Source organism: Lathyrus oleraceus, chromosome 1 (genome assembly GCF_024323335.1).
Source record: "Lathyrus oleraceus cultivar Zhongwan6 chromosome 1, CAAS_Psat_ZW6_1.0, whole genome shotgun sequence".
NCBI lineage: Eukaryota > Viridiplantae > Streptophyta > Magnoliopsida > Fabales > Fabaceae > Lathyrus > Lathyrus oleraceus.
Genome location: NC_066579.1, coordinates 164,770,697 through 164,785,531, shown reverse-complemented (window position 1 = coordinate 164,785,531; position 14,835 = coordinate 164,770,697). Strand labels below are relative to the sequence as shown.

The 14,835-nt window shown below is 29.4% G+C and overlaps 1 protein-coding gene across 1 annotated transcript; it reads right to left on the bottom strand.

Moving 5' to 3' along the window:
• Nucleotides 1-11,000: 11,000 nt before the first annotated feature.
• Nucleotides 11,001-13,486, bottom strand: LOC127097343 (probable pectinesterase 53). Its single transcript, XM_051035841.1, has 5 exons — nt 13,182-13,486; nt 12,858-13,047; nt 12,560-12,760; nt 11,262-11,497; nt 11,001-11,157 (listed from the first exon to the last, which is right to left on the bottom strand). The coding sequence occupies exons 1-5, from the start codon at nt 13,484-13,486 to the stop codon at nt 11,001-11,003; spliced, it is 1,089 nt and encodes a 362-aa protein (XP_050891798.1).
• Nucleotides 13,487-14,835: the final 1,349 nt, after the last annotated feature.

Sequence of the window (14,835 nt, the reverse complement as noted above, 5' to 3'; positions counted from 1 at the left end):
ACTCAATTCTCCATAATTCTTCTTGAGTTTTGGCTGTCTGAAGTCCTACCAATGTAGGCAAGAAGATTGAGTTTCTTTGAGGTCAAATCAAAACAACTCAGATCATGATCCTCAAATTTAAACTCCCTGAATCTTTCAATATACTTGGAGTTAGATGAAATTGAGGTCAGATTCGAGCTCCTGAGCATTTTTACTTTAAATTCATGTCCTCCTTTTTTATTTTGGTGATGGTTGAAGGTGGACTAGTCCACTGAGGTCCACCGTAGAAGAAGATCGGAGTTGCAGCTCCGGCGATGCGTTGGCATGTCTCAGACCATATGGTCCTCTCATTTTGTTTTAATCTCACGCGTTGGTTTTAATTTCCATCCTTGGAGTGCATTGACTAGAGTCCATTGTGGAATGCGCATTGAGATCCATTTGATATGCCATCTTAATTAATGAGGGAGATCAAGTGGTCCACGTTTTTTTGCATTTTCTATTTTTTAGTTTAATTGCTTTATTTTCATTAATTTATATTAATTTTAATATTGATCCAAAAAATATGAGACTTTCACCAAAAATTCTCAAATATTTTTCTATTTCGTTTTCTAAATTAAAATTATTTTTTGGATCATTATTAATTTTTTTTATGATTTAATTGTTTTTGTGCATTTGTTTAATTGTTTAAAAATACTTTTAAGTTTCCGAAATTAATGAAATTTTTTCTCCAAGGTCCTTTGACCTTGTTTGACCTATGATAAATCTCATGGCCATTTATTTGGTGTTTTGATGAGATTTTAGGATTTTGACCAACCATAATTTAATTTAATACATTTTTTAATATATTTTATTTGTTTAATTGCAAAATAAATTGTGTTGAGCTTTTGGTATTGACTTGTTGAGTTTGACTTGTGTTGTTGGGTCTTGGTCAAGGTTGATTTGACTTTGTTGAGTTAAAATCATTGGATTTAGGGGATTGATGAAATGTACATTTCATCTCCCAAAATGAATGAATGGTTTTAATTTGATAAAAGTCCTCCTTTGACCAATTTGTGTTGATTTCATTTCCCCTCCCTCTTCATCTCAATCCCATTTTGCTCTCATTCATTTCATGGATCTATGATATCTCTATGTCCTAAGGCTAGTTGATTGCAAAATCAACATAAGTATGGATGAGATTAGGTCCACCCCTTTTGCATTTTCTTTTAATTGTGGTATATTTTAGGAGTATGGTTCATAATACCATATCTCTAACATGCATTAGCACCAAAAAATTTATTGTGCGGCCTCAAATAGTTGTGACTTCTGCATAAGTCCAATTACGATTGCTTAACATAGCGCTAAATTTTGACACAAAAGAAATATCATTCTAGTAAGTGAGATTGTAAGTCTCCCCTCTTTCATGGTATTGTGTGAAAACTTGGACTTTTTTCCTTCCTTTGGAAGATGTCTTGGTTCAAGGATCCATGCTTGTGAATAGTGGGTTGAGTGTTCTCCAAAGAATGACTTAAACAAAACAAAAGCAAAAGCAATACTAACTTCTAATCAACTAACAACTAACATTTCATTTCAAGCCATTTACTTTTATGCACTTTAAATTCAAGTTTTTATTCATTTTCTATTATTCATACATTTAACATGTTTATTTTAATGCAATTTTCATTTTGCTCACTTGAGCCATACTTTATGATTATATTTTGTTTGTATATACTTGTTTGTGTTTGTGGTCCTTTGACCTTAATGTACATAATAACAACAAAAAACCCTAAAAGACATTTGTGTGGACTGTTGGATTTGATCTGAGATATTGGACTTAGAATGAGGCAACACTCCCTATGCAAAAGGACTTTGCCAATGCCAACTTTCATGAAATCAAGTGCTTGAGAAGTGAACTTTCATATGAAGTCATCTGTTACATGGTCTTATTGAGAAGTGAACTTCCATGAAACCAAGTGCTTGATAAGTGAACCCATTTGAGTTCATCTGTTACATGGTCTTATTGAAGTTGTTACTTTGAACCTGTGTCTAATGCCTATTTCTGAAGTCATCTGATACATGGGATATTATGAAGAAGATCATGGAGTTGCTAGCTTGGATGTGGATATCTTTATTTGATGCCTTGCTCTTCATCTTGCTATTTGTGTATTGATATTGCTTGATTCTAAAGTCCAAGGGAAAATTGGGTTTCTATATGACACTCTTGTCTATTGGATTGCATCCCATTGGTAAGATCTTTTCAACTTTTAACTTTTAAATTTGTGCTTAGGATTAGTCTCTTCATCTCCTCCCCACTTCTTTAATTTCAAATCTCTCCCCACTTTTCAAAAATCTTCTTTGCTTGTGATTTCTAAACTTAGACTTTATTGCAAATTAGAAACTTTGGCCTTATGCCATTGCATTTTCAAACTATTTTCTTAATCAAACTTGTAAATGAATCTAATCATATTGACTTCAAATTTCAAAAGTAAAAAAGAACTAACACTCATTCAAACCTTTTAGACCCTTTGTGCCACTTTCAAACTTAAAATTTTGTTAAAAAGCAAATCATTCACTTTGAAATTGATACCAAGAACTACGAGGTTTTTATCCCTCATTTTATGTTGGTACGTAGGCACAAGTCCAAAGGTCTTGTCAAACACAAAAATATAATTAATGAATTCTTTTCTTATCCCCACATTCTATTTATTGCAAACATCATTTTGTACAAAAACACATATGCACACAAAAAAGGGCTCCCTATGACTACCTAAGACACTTTGGATGCTAACACATTCCCTCTGTGTAACCAACCCCCTTACCTGTAATCTCTGGCATTTTATTAGTTTTGATTTGAAAACTTATTATCTTTGGGTTTTATTCGTATTTTTCCCTTTTCCCTTGGAAACAATAAAAGCATGGTGGCGACTCTGGTTTTATTGACGTTAAGTTTATCCATAGTGTAATGGTCATGAATTTACCGCTACAGTATCATGGTAAACCGTATATAACTCTAGTTGATAAATAAAAATAGAAGTTCCATCAGATAGTGCAGGTGGGAAAGAGATAAGTGGGAGATGAGCCCGTGCTCCTCTGAAATACTTAAGGTGTGGAGAGTTAGGCCATAATGGTGCTGAGTGTAAGAGTGTAAATCAAACGTGTTTCAAGTGTGGGAAACAAGAGAAACTTATTGTTGAGTTCAAGAGTAATGTTTCGACTTCATACAACTGTGGTGAACTTGGACATATTAGTACATAGTCAGAAACCAAGGAAGGCGCCAGCTTCCACGCAAGCTCATGGTAGATTGTTTGCTCAGAGTGGTGTAGATGTCTCGAGATTAGATAATTTGATTCAAGGTACGTGATTTATTAACGGTGTTTTTCTGATTTCTATGATTGAGACTAGTGAAACACATTCATTTATATCTCTTGATTGTGTTGACAAGTTGAATCTTAAAGTGTCTTCTATGATTAGAAGTATGGTCGTTGATACCCTAACTAATTATTCGATGACTGCTTCATTAGTGTGTTTAAATTGTCCTTTGACCATTTATGGTAAAGACTTTGGAGTTGACTTGATCTATTTGCCTCTGAGTCAAATCAATGTGATTTTTGGGATAAACTTGCTACAGTTCAACCGCGTGTATATCAACTATTTTGACAAGACTATGTTGTTTCCTGAATTCGAAGATAGTAAGGGTTCAAGATTTATGTCCGCTTGTCATGTTGAGATGTCTTTGAGTGAGGATGATTCGTGATGTTCGCTTATTTATAGTGAAGATCGATGTTGTGTTTAGTGATATGTCAGTGGTATGTAGGTTTCCTAATGTGTTTCCTGAGGACGTTTGTGACTTGACACCATAGCAAGAAGTTGATTTCCCCATATATTTAGTACCTGGTAATAGACCTATATCGATAGAACCGTACAAGATTTCTGCATCAGAGTTGAGTGAGCTAAAGAAGAATTTAGAAGATTTGCTTGAGAAGATGTTTGTTAGACCTGGTGTGTCACCATGGGGAGCGTATGTCTAGTTGGTTAAGAAGAAAGATGGTAGCATGAGGTTATGTGTTGGTTACCCATAACTAAATAAGGTTACGATTAAGAATAAGTATCATCTTTCGAAAATTGATGATCTTATGGATCAATTGGTTGGAGCTTGTGTTTTCAGTAATATTTCTAAGGGAATGTTTGCTTATGTTATTTATTATTTGCTTAAAGTATTTAGACACATAAAATATTTTTGGTTATTGTACTCAATAAAGTGCTACGACTCTATGGCTACGTATCTTCATGTTAGAATAAAGCTCAGAGCATTGTAGTTCTTCTAAAAATGTTTGTTTGTTTGGTTATTTTTAGATTATTGAAAGTTCTCAACGCTTCGGGGGAGAAGAAATGTTTGATTTAGAAAATGTCTCAATCCACAAGGGTAAAGGACTTTAAATTTTAACTGTATGAAGTTGATTTTAATTAATTTGGTAATTGAAAAATGTTAGACTTAATTTAATTAGAAATTTATTTATATATATATATATATATATATATATATATATATATATATATATATATATATATATATATTCATTTGAGAATATTAAACATGATTGATTGAAAAAGAAAATTTGATATGATCTTGATTAAATTCTAATTAATCCTAATAATGTCTAAATGCTAACCCTAAAACTAATCGTTGAACTTTTCTAATAAACCCCCATCATAAAACATATTTTTTGTATTTTTTTAATTATTAATTAGAAATAATATAAAACCTTAATTATTAAAATTAATTATTAACTAATTGAGTTAACTATTGATTAAATTCTAATTATAAAAATTAATTTATAAAACTACTTATTAAGAAAATAAGTTAAATTAATTAAATTAAATAAGAAAGGCAAGGAGGTGTATTTCATGTTCAAATAGTAATCGGCTAAGTAAAGTGGGTGTGAAAAGCAATTGGGCAGAAGTCCATCTTTTAGTGAGTGTAGTAGTAAATTCATGACCATCAAGCTATGGATAAGTTTAACGTCAATAAAACCAGGTCGCCACCGCGCTTTTATTGTTTCCAAAGGAAAAGGGAAAAGTACGAAAAAAACTCAAAGATAAGAAGTTTTCAAATCAAAACTAATAAAATGCCAGAGATTACAGGTAAGGGGGTTGGATACACAGAGAGAAGGTGTCAGCACCCAAAGTGTCATAGGTACTGATAGGGAGCCCTTTTTTTATGTGTGTATGTGTTTTTTGGTATATATATGATGTTTTGGAAAAAAATAGAGTGTGGGGATGAGAAAAAAATTCATTGATTATATTTTGTGTTTGACAAGACCTTCAGTCTTGTGCCTAGGTACCAACATAAAAATGAGAGATCAAAACCTCGTAGTTCGCGGAAAAAATTTCAAAGTTGGTGAATTGTTTTTAACAAAAGTTTTAAATGAAAAGGTACAAAGGGCCAAAATTTTGAATGAAGTTGTTAGTTATTTTTATCTTTTTGAAATTTTAAGTCAATATGATTAAGTTTATTTATAAATTTAATTTAGAAAAGATTTACAAATTCAATGGCATAAGGCCAAAGTTTCTAATCATTAAAACAAAGTCTATGTTTAAAATCAGAGGCAAAGAAGGTTTTTAAAAAGGGGGAGATTTTGAAATTTAAGAAGTGGGAGGAGATGAAGAGACTATCCTAAGCATAAATTTAAAAGTTAGGGGTTGAAAAGATCTGACCAGTGGGATGGAATCCAACAGATAAGAATGTCATATAGAAACCCATTTTCCATTGGACTTTAATCAAGCAATAATCATTAAGCAATAAGCATTTATCTAGATATCATATCAAGGCATCAAATAAAGATAGTCACATCCAAACAAGCACTTCCAATAGCTAGCAGTCTTCTTAGAATTCTAATGCATCAGATGAAATATTCCTTGATCAACTCAGAACAAAGCATCAGACACAAGATCAAAATAACAATTAAGTACAAAGACAGAGTAGCAAATGGATTCAAACAAATCCCAAGGCTTGTATCATATGAAGGCTCAATTCAAGATAGCTTAGTCTCAGAATGTTGGCATTGGCCAAGTCCTTTTGCACAGGGAATTTAGCCTAATCCAAAGTCCAAAAATTCAGATCAAGTTCAACAGTCCAACAAATGTTTTTTTAGGGTTTTTGTTGTTATTAGGTATTTTAAGGTCCTAAGACCACAAACAAAACCAAAATACACAAACAATATATACAATCATAAGATATGGCTCAAATGAGCAAAGTGAAAATGAGATAAACATAAACAAGTTCAATGAAATATAAATGGAAATGAATGATAAATGACTAAAATTTAAATTGCATAAAGTAAATGACTTGAAAGTAAAGAAATATTAACAAGAGTTAGTCAAATGTTAGTTAAAAGTTAGTCAAATGTTAGTGGTGATTTTTAATTGATTAAGTCATTCTTTGGGGAATACTCAACCATTCATTCACAAGTAAGAATCCTTAAACCAAGACATCTTCCATGAGAAGGTCTCTAACTTGGATAATTCAACAAGTATGCCACTAGTACTCATGAAAGAAAAAAAGATCGAGTCTCCATACAATGCCATGAAGAATGGGAGAATTACAATCTCACTTACTAGAATGTTATGCCTTGAGGGTCAAATTTGGCTCTATGTTAAGCAATCGTAATTGGACTTATGTAGAAGTCACAACTATCTGAGGCCGGACAATAAGAATTTAGGTGTTAATGCATGTTAGAGATTTGGTATGAAAAATCAAACTCCTAAAACATACCACACCCTAAAAGAAAAGATAAAAAAGGAGGGACCTATCTCAGTCACACTTGTATTGATTCATCTGACACAAGGTCATTGATGAACCAATTAGCTCTTAGACATTAGAGATTTCATTGGTCAAATGAGGGGATGGGGAAGAATGGGGATGAAGATGGGGAGGGAGGGAAAGATAGAAACACAAATTAATCATGGAAGGAATTTCATCAAATCAAAACCATCCATTCATTTTGGGAGATGAAATGTACATTTCATCAATCCCCTAAATCTAATGGTTTTGATCCAACAAAAGTCTAATGAACCTGACTAAGACCCAAACAGAAAGTCAAACATCACAAGACCATAAAAATGGCTCAACAATATTTTTAAACATTTAATCAATTAAAATTCAATTTAAAAAAGAATTAAAATACATTTTAATTTGGTCAAAATCTAAAATCCCTTCAAAACACCAAATAAATGGCCAAAGGATTTATCCTAGGTCAAATGAGGTCAAATGACCTTAGACAAAAAATTTCACTATTTTTGAAAAGTCAGAAGTATTTTTAAACATTTAAAAATATGCACAAAAACATTTAATTCTTGCAAAATATCATAATTAATCCAAAAAATAATTTTAATTCAGAATATGGAAGAGAATTTTTTTTAATGATTTTGATGAAAGTCCCATATATTTTAGATTATAATTAAATAAAATAGAAGGATTAAACATAAAATCAGAATTTAAAATAAAATAAGAAAAAACAAGTGCCATGAGATCTCCCTCATTAATTGAGGTGACATATTTGATGACCACGCGTGTGGTGTCTATCATACATCCAAGTCAACGCGCTGCAAAGTGGGTAATGTAAACCAAATGACAGGATTAGACCATTGGATCATAATCATATGGATGTGAAGCGGTCAACACATCACCAGAGCCCTAGCTCCGATCATCTTCTCCGGTGGACCTCACCAGACTGGTCCACTTTCAACTTAATGAAAAGTGAAAAACAAGGACACTACTTCAAAGATAAAATGCTCAGGAACTCGAATCGGGCCTCAAGTTTCTCCAATTCCAGGTTAATGATGATCAAATTATGCATGTTTTTATATTTCACATTCAATTACCTTTGTTTCTTTACCTTCCTTTTCACCTTGTGATACGTCTTACTTACTTTTTTTATGAACTCCTTATACAATAAGATTAAGGAAAATGTAGATGAAGCAACACTTGATGATGAATGAAATATCATCACAGTCAGCGTTACACAATATTATTATTATGTAGTGTTGTTATTTGTGTTGTTATCCAAATGTTTAGGATCAAAGCACTAGGATCTGTATGATAATTGTATGCGTTATAGTGCAGGAATTAGAAATTACCCCTGAATTGAATCCACAACCATTACCTCATGTTCCTTCTGCAAAGACAGTTACTTAAATTTGATTTCTTTTTAAGACATGTATATTATATTTTAATTTGAATTTACACAACATGGATGATTTGTTTTGACGTTGTATTTTGATTAAGACTTGGAAACTCCTGAAAAACAACCACAACCAGTCATTTCTATCAACCCTAGAAAAAGAGGTGAACTTCATGGGTCGAGCGAGTCATCCACTTTTAAAGAGCTTGCTGAAGGAGAATATTTTTCAACCAGACTATGTCGCAAACATGTTAAGATGGAGAAGAAGTAATTTATTATATGTTGTTTCAGTCCCTCCCAATGCCTATGTTTCCTACTACCAAACTTATCCACTCCCTTTTTCATATTTCTTATTTGAATATTACCCGTTTGTAACAAGTTTATGTTATGTAATATGTATCATTCCTGTAATTTTTTTCTCGAAACACAGACACACAATTTCACTTCATACATCAGTTTCTAAATCAGCTGTATGAGTTTTTCTCATATTCGCCTCATCCTGATTAATTACTTTTTCTATCTTGTGTCAATCACAATTTATTATTGGTTGTTTCACATATAAATCAGAATCATTTTATATAACATGGTCCATTCATAGTTTTGTTTTTTATGTTTTCGTATAAATCAAAATTATTTTACATAATATATGAATTGTTTTACTATTATCTTTTTCCATAATTAAATGATGGTTAACATTTCATAAACTAGCGTATCTATAATATTATTATCTAGTTTTATAGTTATTTAAGTCTGATTTCTTACAACCCATAAACATCATTAATTATTCTCAAGACTGTTTATGTTATGTTGAACTTGGATCATCTTAAACTTTTCCTAATTGATTCCATATCTAAGTATCTCCATGACCCTTGAACATATCTTAGTCTTAATCATACTTAACTATTCTTGATCCATAATAATCACAATCTTTTCTTAACTAATATTGTGTATCTTCAAAACATACAATAAGCCTTTATAAAGTATGTTAGGTTATCTAAATTAGAGTTTACTAGTTTTAGAATATTTTTTTTTGGACTTTTTACAATGTGTGACTCGATTCATCAAAATCCATATCAAGTTACAATGTGGAAATTCTGAAAATAAGACTATGTGAATCAATTCATTAAAACTTGGTTCACTCATGTGATTCTACAAAATTCAAATTTTTAAATATTTCTCTCGAACTTCAATCATGTTTTTTAAGAAATTAATTTGGTGGTAAACCAGTAGCTTTTAAATTGATCCTTAAGTTGAAGGGAAGTAAAACTATTTTTCAAGAATCAATAGCTCTTGAAGAAATTAATTTGGTAGTAAACCAGTAGCTCTTGAATTCTAGTTACAAGTAAAATGTTATTTCACAAACACAACATACATATCAAGTTTTGATCCTATGAAAATTTGAATCGATTCCCATAAAAATGTGAATCGTTTCATGCTAAAGAACACCCACTTTTTAAATCAACAACTTTTAAAAAATACATCATAAAAATAGTTATTCATCATTAAATAGATATTTAATTAGTAAAATAATAGATGCAACTAGCCGTCTATAAAGTAAGGTGAGTTTTTAAATTGGAACTTTTAATTACATCCATTGATTTTAATTTAATTGTTATAACTATTACAATCAATTATTAGCAATGTCATCAACTTTTTTTTATCATAGAAGGGACTTATTTCTTTTTTATATCTCTTGATTGTGTTGACAAGTTGAATCTTAAAGTGTCTTCTATGATTAGAAGTATGGTCGTTGATACCCTAACTAATTGTTTGATGACTGCTTCATTAGTGTGTTTAAATTGTCCTTTGACCATTTATGGAAAAGACTTGGTTCACTCATGTGATTCTACAAAATCCATATCAAGTTACAATGTGGCAATTCTGAAAATAAAACTATGTGAATCAATTCATTAAAACCATGTGACTTGGTTCACTCATGTGATTCTACAAAATTCAAATTTTTAAATATTTCTCTCGAACTTCAATCATGTTTTTTTAAGAAATTAATTTGGTAGTAAACCAATACCTTTTAAATTGATCCTTAAGTTGAAGAGAAGTAAAACTATTTTTCAAGAATCAATAGCTCTTGAAGAAATTAATTTGGTAGTAAACCAGTATCTCTTGAATTCTAGTTACAAGTAAAATGTTATTTCACAAACACAACATACATATCAAGTTTTGGTTCTTTGAAAATTGAATCGATTCCCATTAAAATGTGAATCGTTTCATGCTAAAGAACACCCACTTTTTAAATTAACAACTTTTAAAAATACACCATAAAAATAATTATTCATCATTAAATATATATTTAATTAGTAAAATAATAGATGCAACTAGCCGTCTATAAAGTAAGGTGAGTTTTTAAATTGGAACTTTTATTTTAATTCTAAAATATATATATAACTTATACAATCAATTATTAGCAATGTCATCAACTTTTTTTTATCATAGAAGGGACTTATTTCTTTTTTATAAAGTTTATGAGGTGTCATGAGTTTTCCTTATTAAGGAAACATAAATGCTCTTCAAAGTAAATCTTATTAAAACATTTTGAGATGATTAAAAACATTTTGAGAGGATTAAGTCTTAATAGAAGAAATGAATGAATACAATTCATTATTTTCTTTAAAGCTTTAACAAAAAAAAATGTCAATAGAATAAAACTCCATAAAGGAGAAAAGAATACAATAGATGAAAAAAAAAAAATTATAAAATCTGAAAAGACAATCAACATCGGTTCCTAAAGAAAATTTAAATAGATAAACAATATTAAAGTGTAGGATTAACATGCATGTTCATTATATATTTTACTATTAGTAAATAGTAAATTAAAGTATTATGGTTAGAAATAGAAATATTATTTTAATTAGGGTTGATAAGCCAAGTTTCTCCTTCAATAAAATGAATTTCGATAAATGGTTGAGCCTCTTCATCGGTTAGGTTTCGTGCCCACGGAGCTCTTCCAGAAAAATTAGATCCAGGTCCACTACATTTATATTCACCATAGTATATTGTGTTGCTGCATTTATTTATATACAAATATATATAATTAGTCATTGTGTTTAATGAAAAAATTGTATAAAGTGGAGAAATTGATCAAAGAATATTAATTATAATACTCACGGATAGTGTGTTCCATTCATAGTATCTTCCCATCCTTTAGGAAGAACAATCTCTTTCATATTGGTGTAAGAGTAAATGACTCTTGAATATTCTCCCCATGGTCTGCCAAGATAAATATGTCCACTACCTTTTACCTCACATTTTTTAAAAGAAAATCCAGTATCTAATGATGAACTCGATCGTTTTTGAGCAGTAATATAGCCTATATTCGTAGCAATTGAATTGATAGTGCATTCCTGAAATGAATCAGAAATTAAACCAGGTCTTTTTGTTGTTTATACAATGACAGTGTTTAATCAATGTATTTCAGAGACAAAAATGATTAACACATATAATATACCTCTTTTTTCCTAAATTGTATGTATTCTAATAAAATTTGTTTGATTCAAATTATGTTATTTTACATTATCATTAAATTATTAATATTTTTTCTTCTATGCCCCTCAATATTAATTACTTATCCTATCTTAATTCCTTTAGTTTACATTTTTTTATAGGATTAATGAAAGATACATTTATAAAATTACTCATAATTACTATTTTCTATATAATATTAACTAAAATTTTAATTTTTGTAAAATTATCAAGATATATTTTGAGGGATTATTAATAACTTTCATCGAAATAATACAGTGGCATGTCATTGAAACAGCTTGTATGAATCTATTTCAGGAGCAGACTTTCATTAATAAAAGAGCAAAAAGATAAGGGAATAAAATCAAACAATAATTTTACTTTTTATCCCAAGACTTTTTACTTCACCAAATCATCTTTGCCCACTTTAATAAACATATCTAGCACTCAGATATATGTTAGTAATATATAATTTAATCTATTGTCAAACTTAAATTTGAGATCCTAAAAATATTTAACAAATTATATATTTAAAGTATTAATGTTTTGTAAAAAAATTATTTTTCTATATTTATTAATTATATAGTCAATTGTTGTTCACATAACTATTAATATGATCAGAATGTCTCTTTAGTTTTATCTCAGAACCAATTTTAAAATATTGTTTTCAATTCAGTTTGGTTGAGAAAAGTCTATAGGAAAAAGATTAATTTGATGAGAATATTTTCTGCAATACATTTTACATGACATATTTTATCCAAAAGTGTCTCATAAAATAATAAAATTTATCAAAACAAAATAAATATAAAGTAATTTTATATGATGTATAAAGTTTCTATTTATTTTGGACCTTAGTTAAGTCTATTGTTCAATTTAGAATTTAGTAGTGGTAGAATACATGTTAAATCTATTGTTCAATTTAGAATTTAGTAGTGGGAGAATACCTCATATAAGGACCTTCCAAAACCAAAGATAAAATCAATAGCGCCTTCTATGAAGCAATTTTTGAAAAAGTGAAGACCTTTGTGATCATATAAGGTGTCTTGAACTCCAAAAAATGAACATCCGTAAAATGCAGCTTTGTTTCCAGAGATGCGAAGAGCAACAGCTTGTTCTACTTTCTTTCCAAAATATGAAGCACTGTTCTGTTTAACAAATAAATAAATCTAGTGAACAACTATCTTTATCATTATTATTTTTCACTATATAATAAGAGCATAAATTAATTTATTATGTAATTACCTCAAATGTAATGTTGATGGCGATAAAATAGTCAGCATTCACCGCAACCGTTGGGGTATTGAACGTCCCCAATGGATGTCCATCACTTCCAATGGTAGAACTTGAATCATTCCAAGAAATAACTGAAAGATTCGTTGCATCCCCCAAAAAAGTTATGAAAGGTAATGTTTTGGGGATCACAATTTTCTCCCTAAATGAATTGATCATCAAAACAAATTACACAACTTCAACAAAAATAATTTCAATTTAACTACATCATAAAATATACCAAAAGATAAAATGTTAAAAATTAATAAGTTGAGTTATAATGAGCATTGTTATTACCTATAAACCCCTGGTCCAATCAACAAAATAACTCTCCTAGTGTTTTGTAGTTGAATGCTACTAAGAGCTTCTGTAATGGTCGTGAAATTAGAATTACCATCTTGACTAATAGTTATTTGAATTTTTTTACTCTCAGCTTCCCTCAACTTTAAATCAAGACTTTGTGGTTTAATGACATTCATATTCAATTTGTTTACTAATATGTTTCTTTTTTTATAATTAGGCTTAAGAATATTTAATTCAAAAGTCAAGTGAAAAGTTGAAAACAAAACTAAAATGAGAAGGAAATTAAATTTTGAAACCATGATAGTAATACTTTGTTTAAATTCAAGACAGAATAACTTTGGAATTATAAAGAAATACACATATTAATATATAGAGAGAGACACATATATATGATTATCACTATTATAATAATATATCTCATTTTTAAGTTAATAGAAAAATAAATGAATATAACATGACACATGATATTAATGAATATAGTAATGTGGTAAATAAATTATATGTGGCATTCACATAAATTTGATGAAATTTATCACAGTAGGTAATTCATTTTCAAAAATACTAAAAATAGTTATATGCTCAAAAATGAATTTATTGTATGAATCCTAAGATTATAAAGAAAATGTAAATATTAAAGAGAATCTTAACTTCCTTCAACTTTATTTTTTAGTTTTGTTTTTTAACTTAGAAATGAAAATCCTAAGATTAGAAAGAAAATGTACACAAAATGATGAGATTTGTTTGATTTTTTTTCCTTTTCATTATTAATTTTAATTGTAATGAAGTAGTATCAATAACACATTTCTAAATAACACATTTCTATTTCATATGTCTCAAAATTTAATTAATTTCTTCATAACTATTAGTAAGTGTGAGAAAAAAGTTCAAATTAATTAGGGTAGGTGAGTTCAAATTAGTTTGATAAGCAAAGGACCAATAGAAAGAATACAAAAGATACTCAACCCAATAAAAAAACAAGATCTTAACAAAGCAAGGCAAGGATTTAAAATTCGGTATGCTAGTTTATAATGAAAATTCCTTCTAGATTTTGTGACTAACCAGTCCCAAACTAGTAGTTTAATGCGATACAATGACAAAGCAACATTTTTAAAACACCTTTAAATAAGACATCATTCTGACTAAGTCAAATCATCCAATAAACTTTCTACGAAGACTTAATCTGAAGAGTCTAGAGTTATCTAAAAGTAACAAATAGTCTAGAATCCTAAGACTTAGAGATTCTAGATTTTTTTTTTACTGCTATTTTTCAATTTTCAATTTAATATTGCACTACTACAATACCCGAGCTAATAAATTATGTCGGTACGTCGGTTTTAGTTAATGATTGAAGAGTTAAATCTCATCTATTATCATATATAATTTGTTTTAAATCTCATTTTGACTGACCTGTATCATATTTTACACAAACAAAATATTCTAAGAATCAGAATCAAATCATTTTAACAGTAGAAGTTTACAATGTTCTCATGAACACATAATACAAGATTTACATTGTTTTCAAAATCAAATGTACAAATTTACATTGTTCTCGTCAACACATAATACAAGATTTATATTGTCTTCATCAACAAATGTACAAACTTACATTGTTCTCATCAACACAGAATACAAAATTTATATATTTGCA

Bases quoted from the DNA above. Each gene is read 5' to 3' on its own strand.
- LOC127097343 (XM_051035841.1), bottom strand. From the start codon at position 13,486: ATGGTTTCAAAATTTAATTTCCTTCTCATTTTAGTTTTGTTTTCAACT. The intron at 13,048-13,181 runs GTAATAACAATG...CAATTCATTTAG, and splicing joins ATTGGACCAGGGGTTTATAG to GGAGAAAATTGTGATCCCCA. The intron at 11,498-12,559 runs GTATTCTCCCAC...GATTCATTTCAG, and splicing joins TTGGAAGGTCCTTATATGAG to GAATGCACTATCAATTCAAT.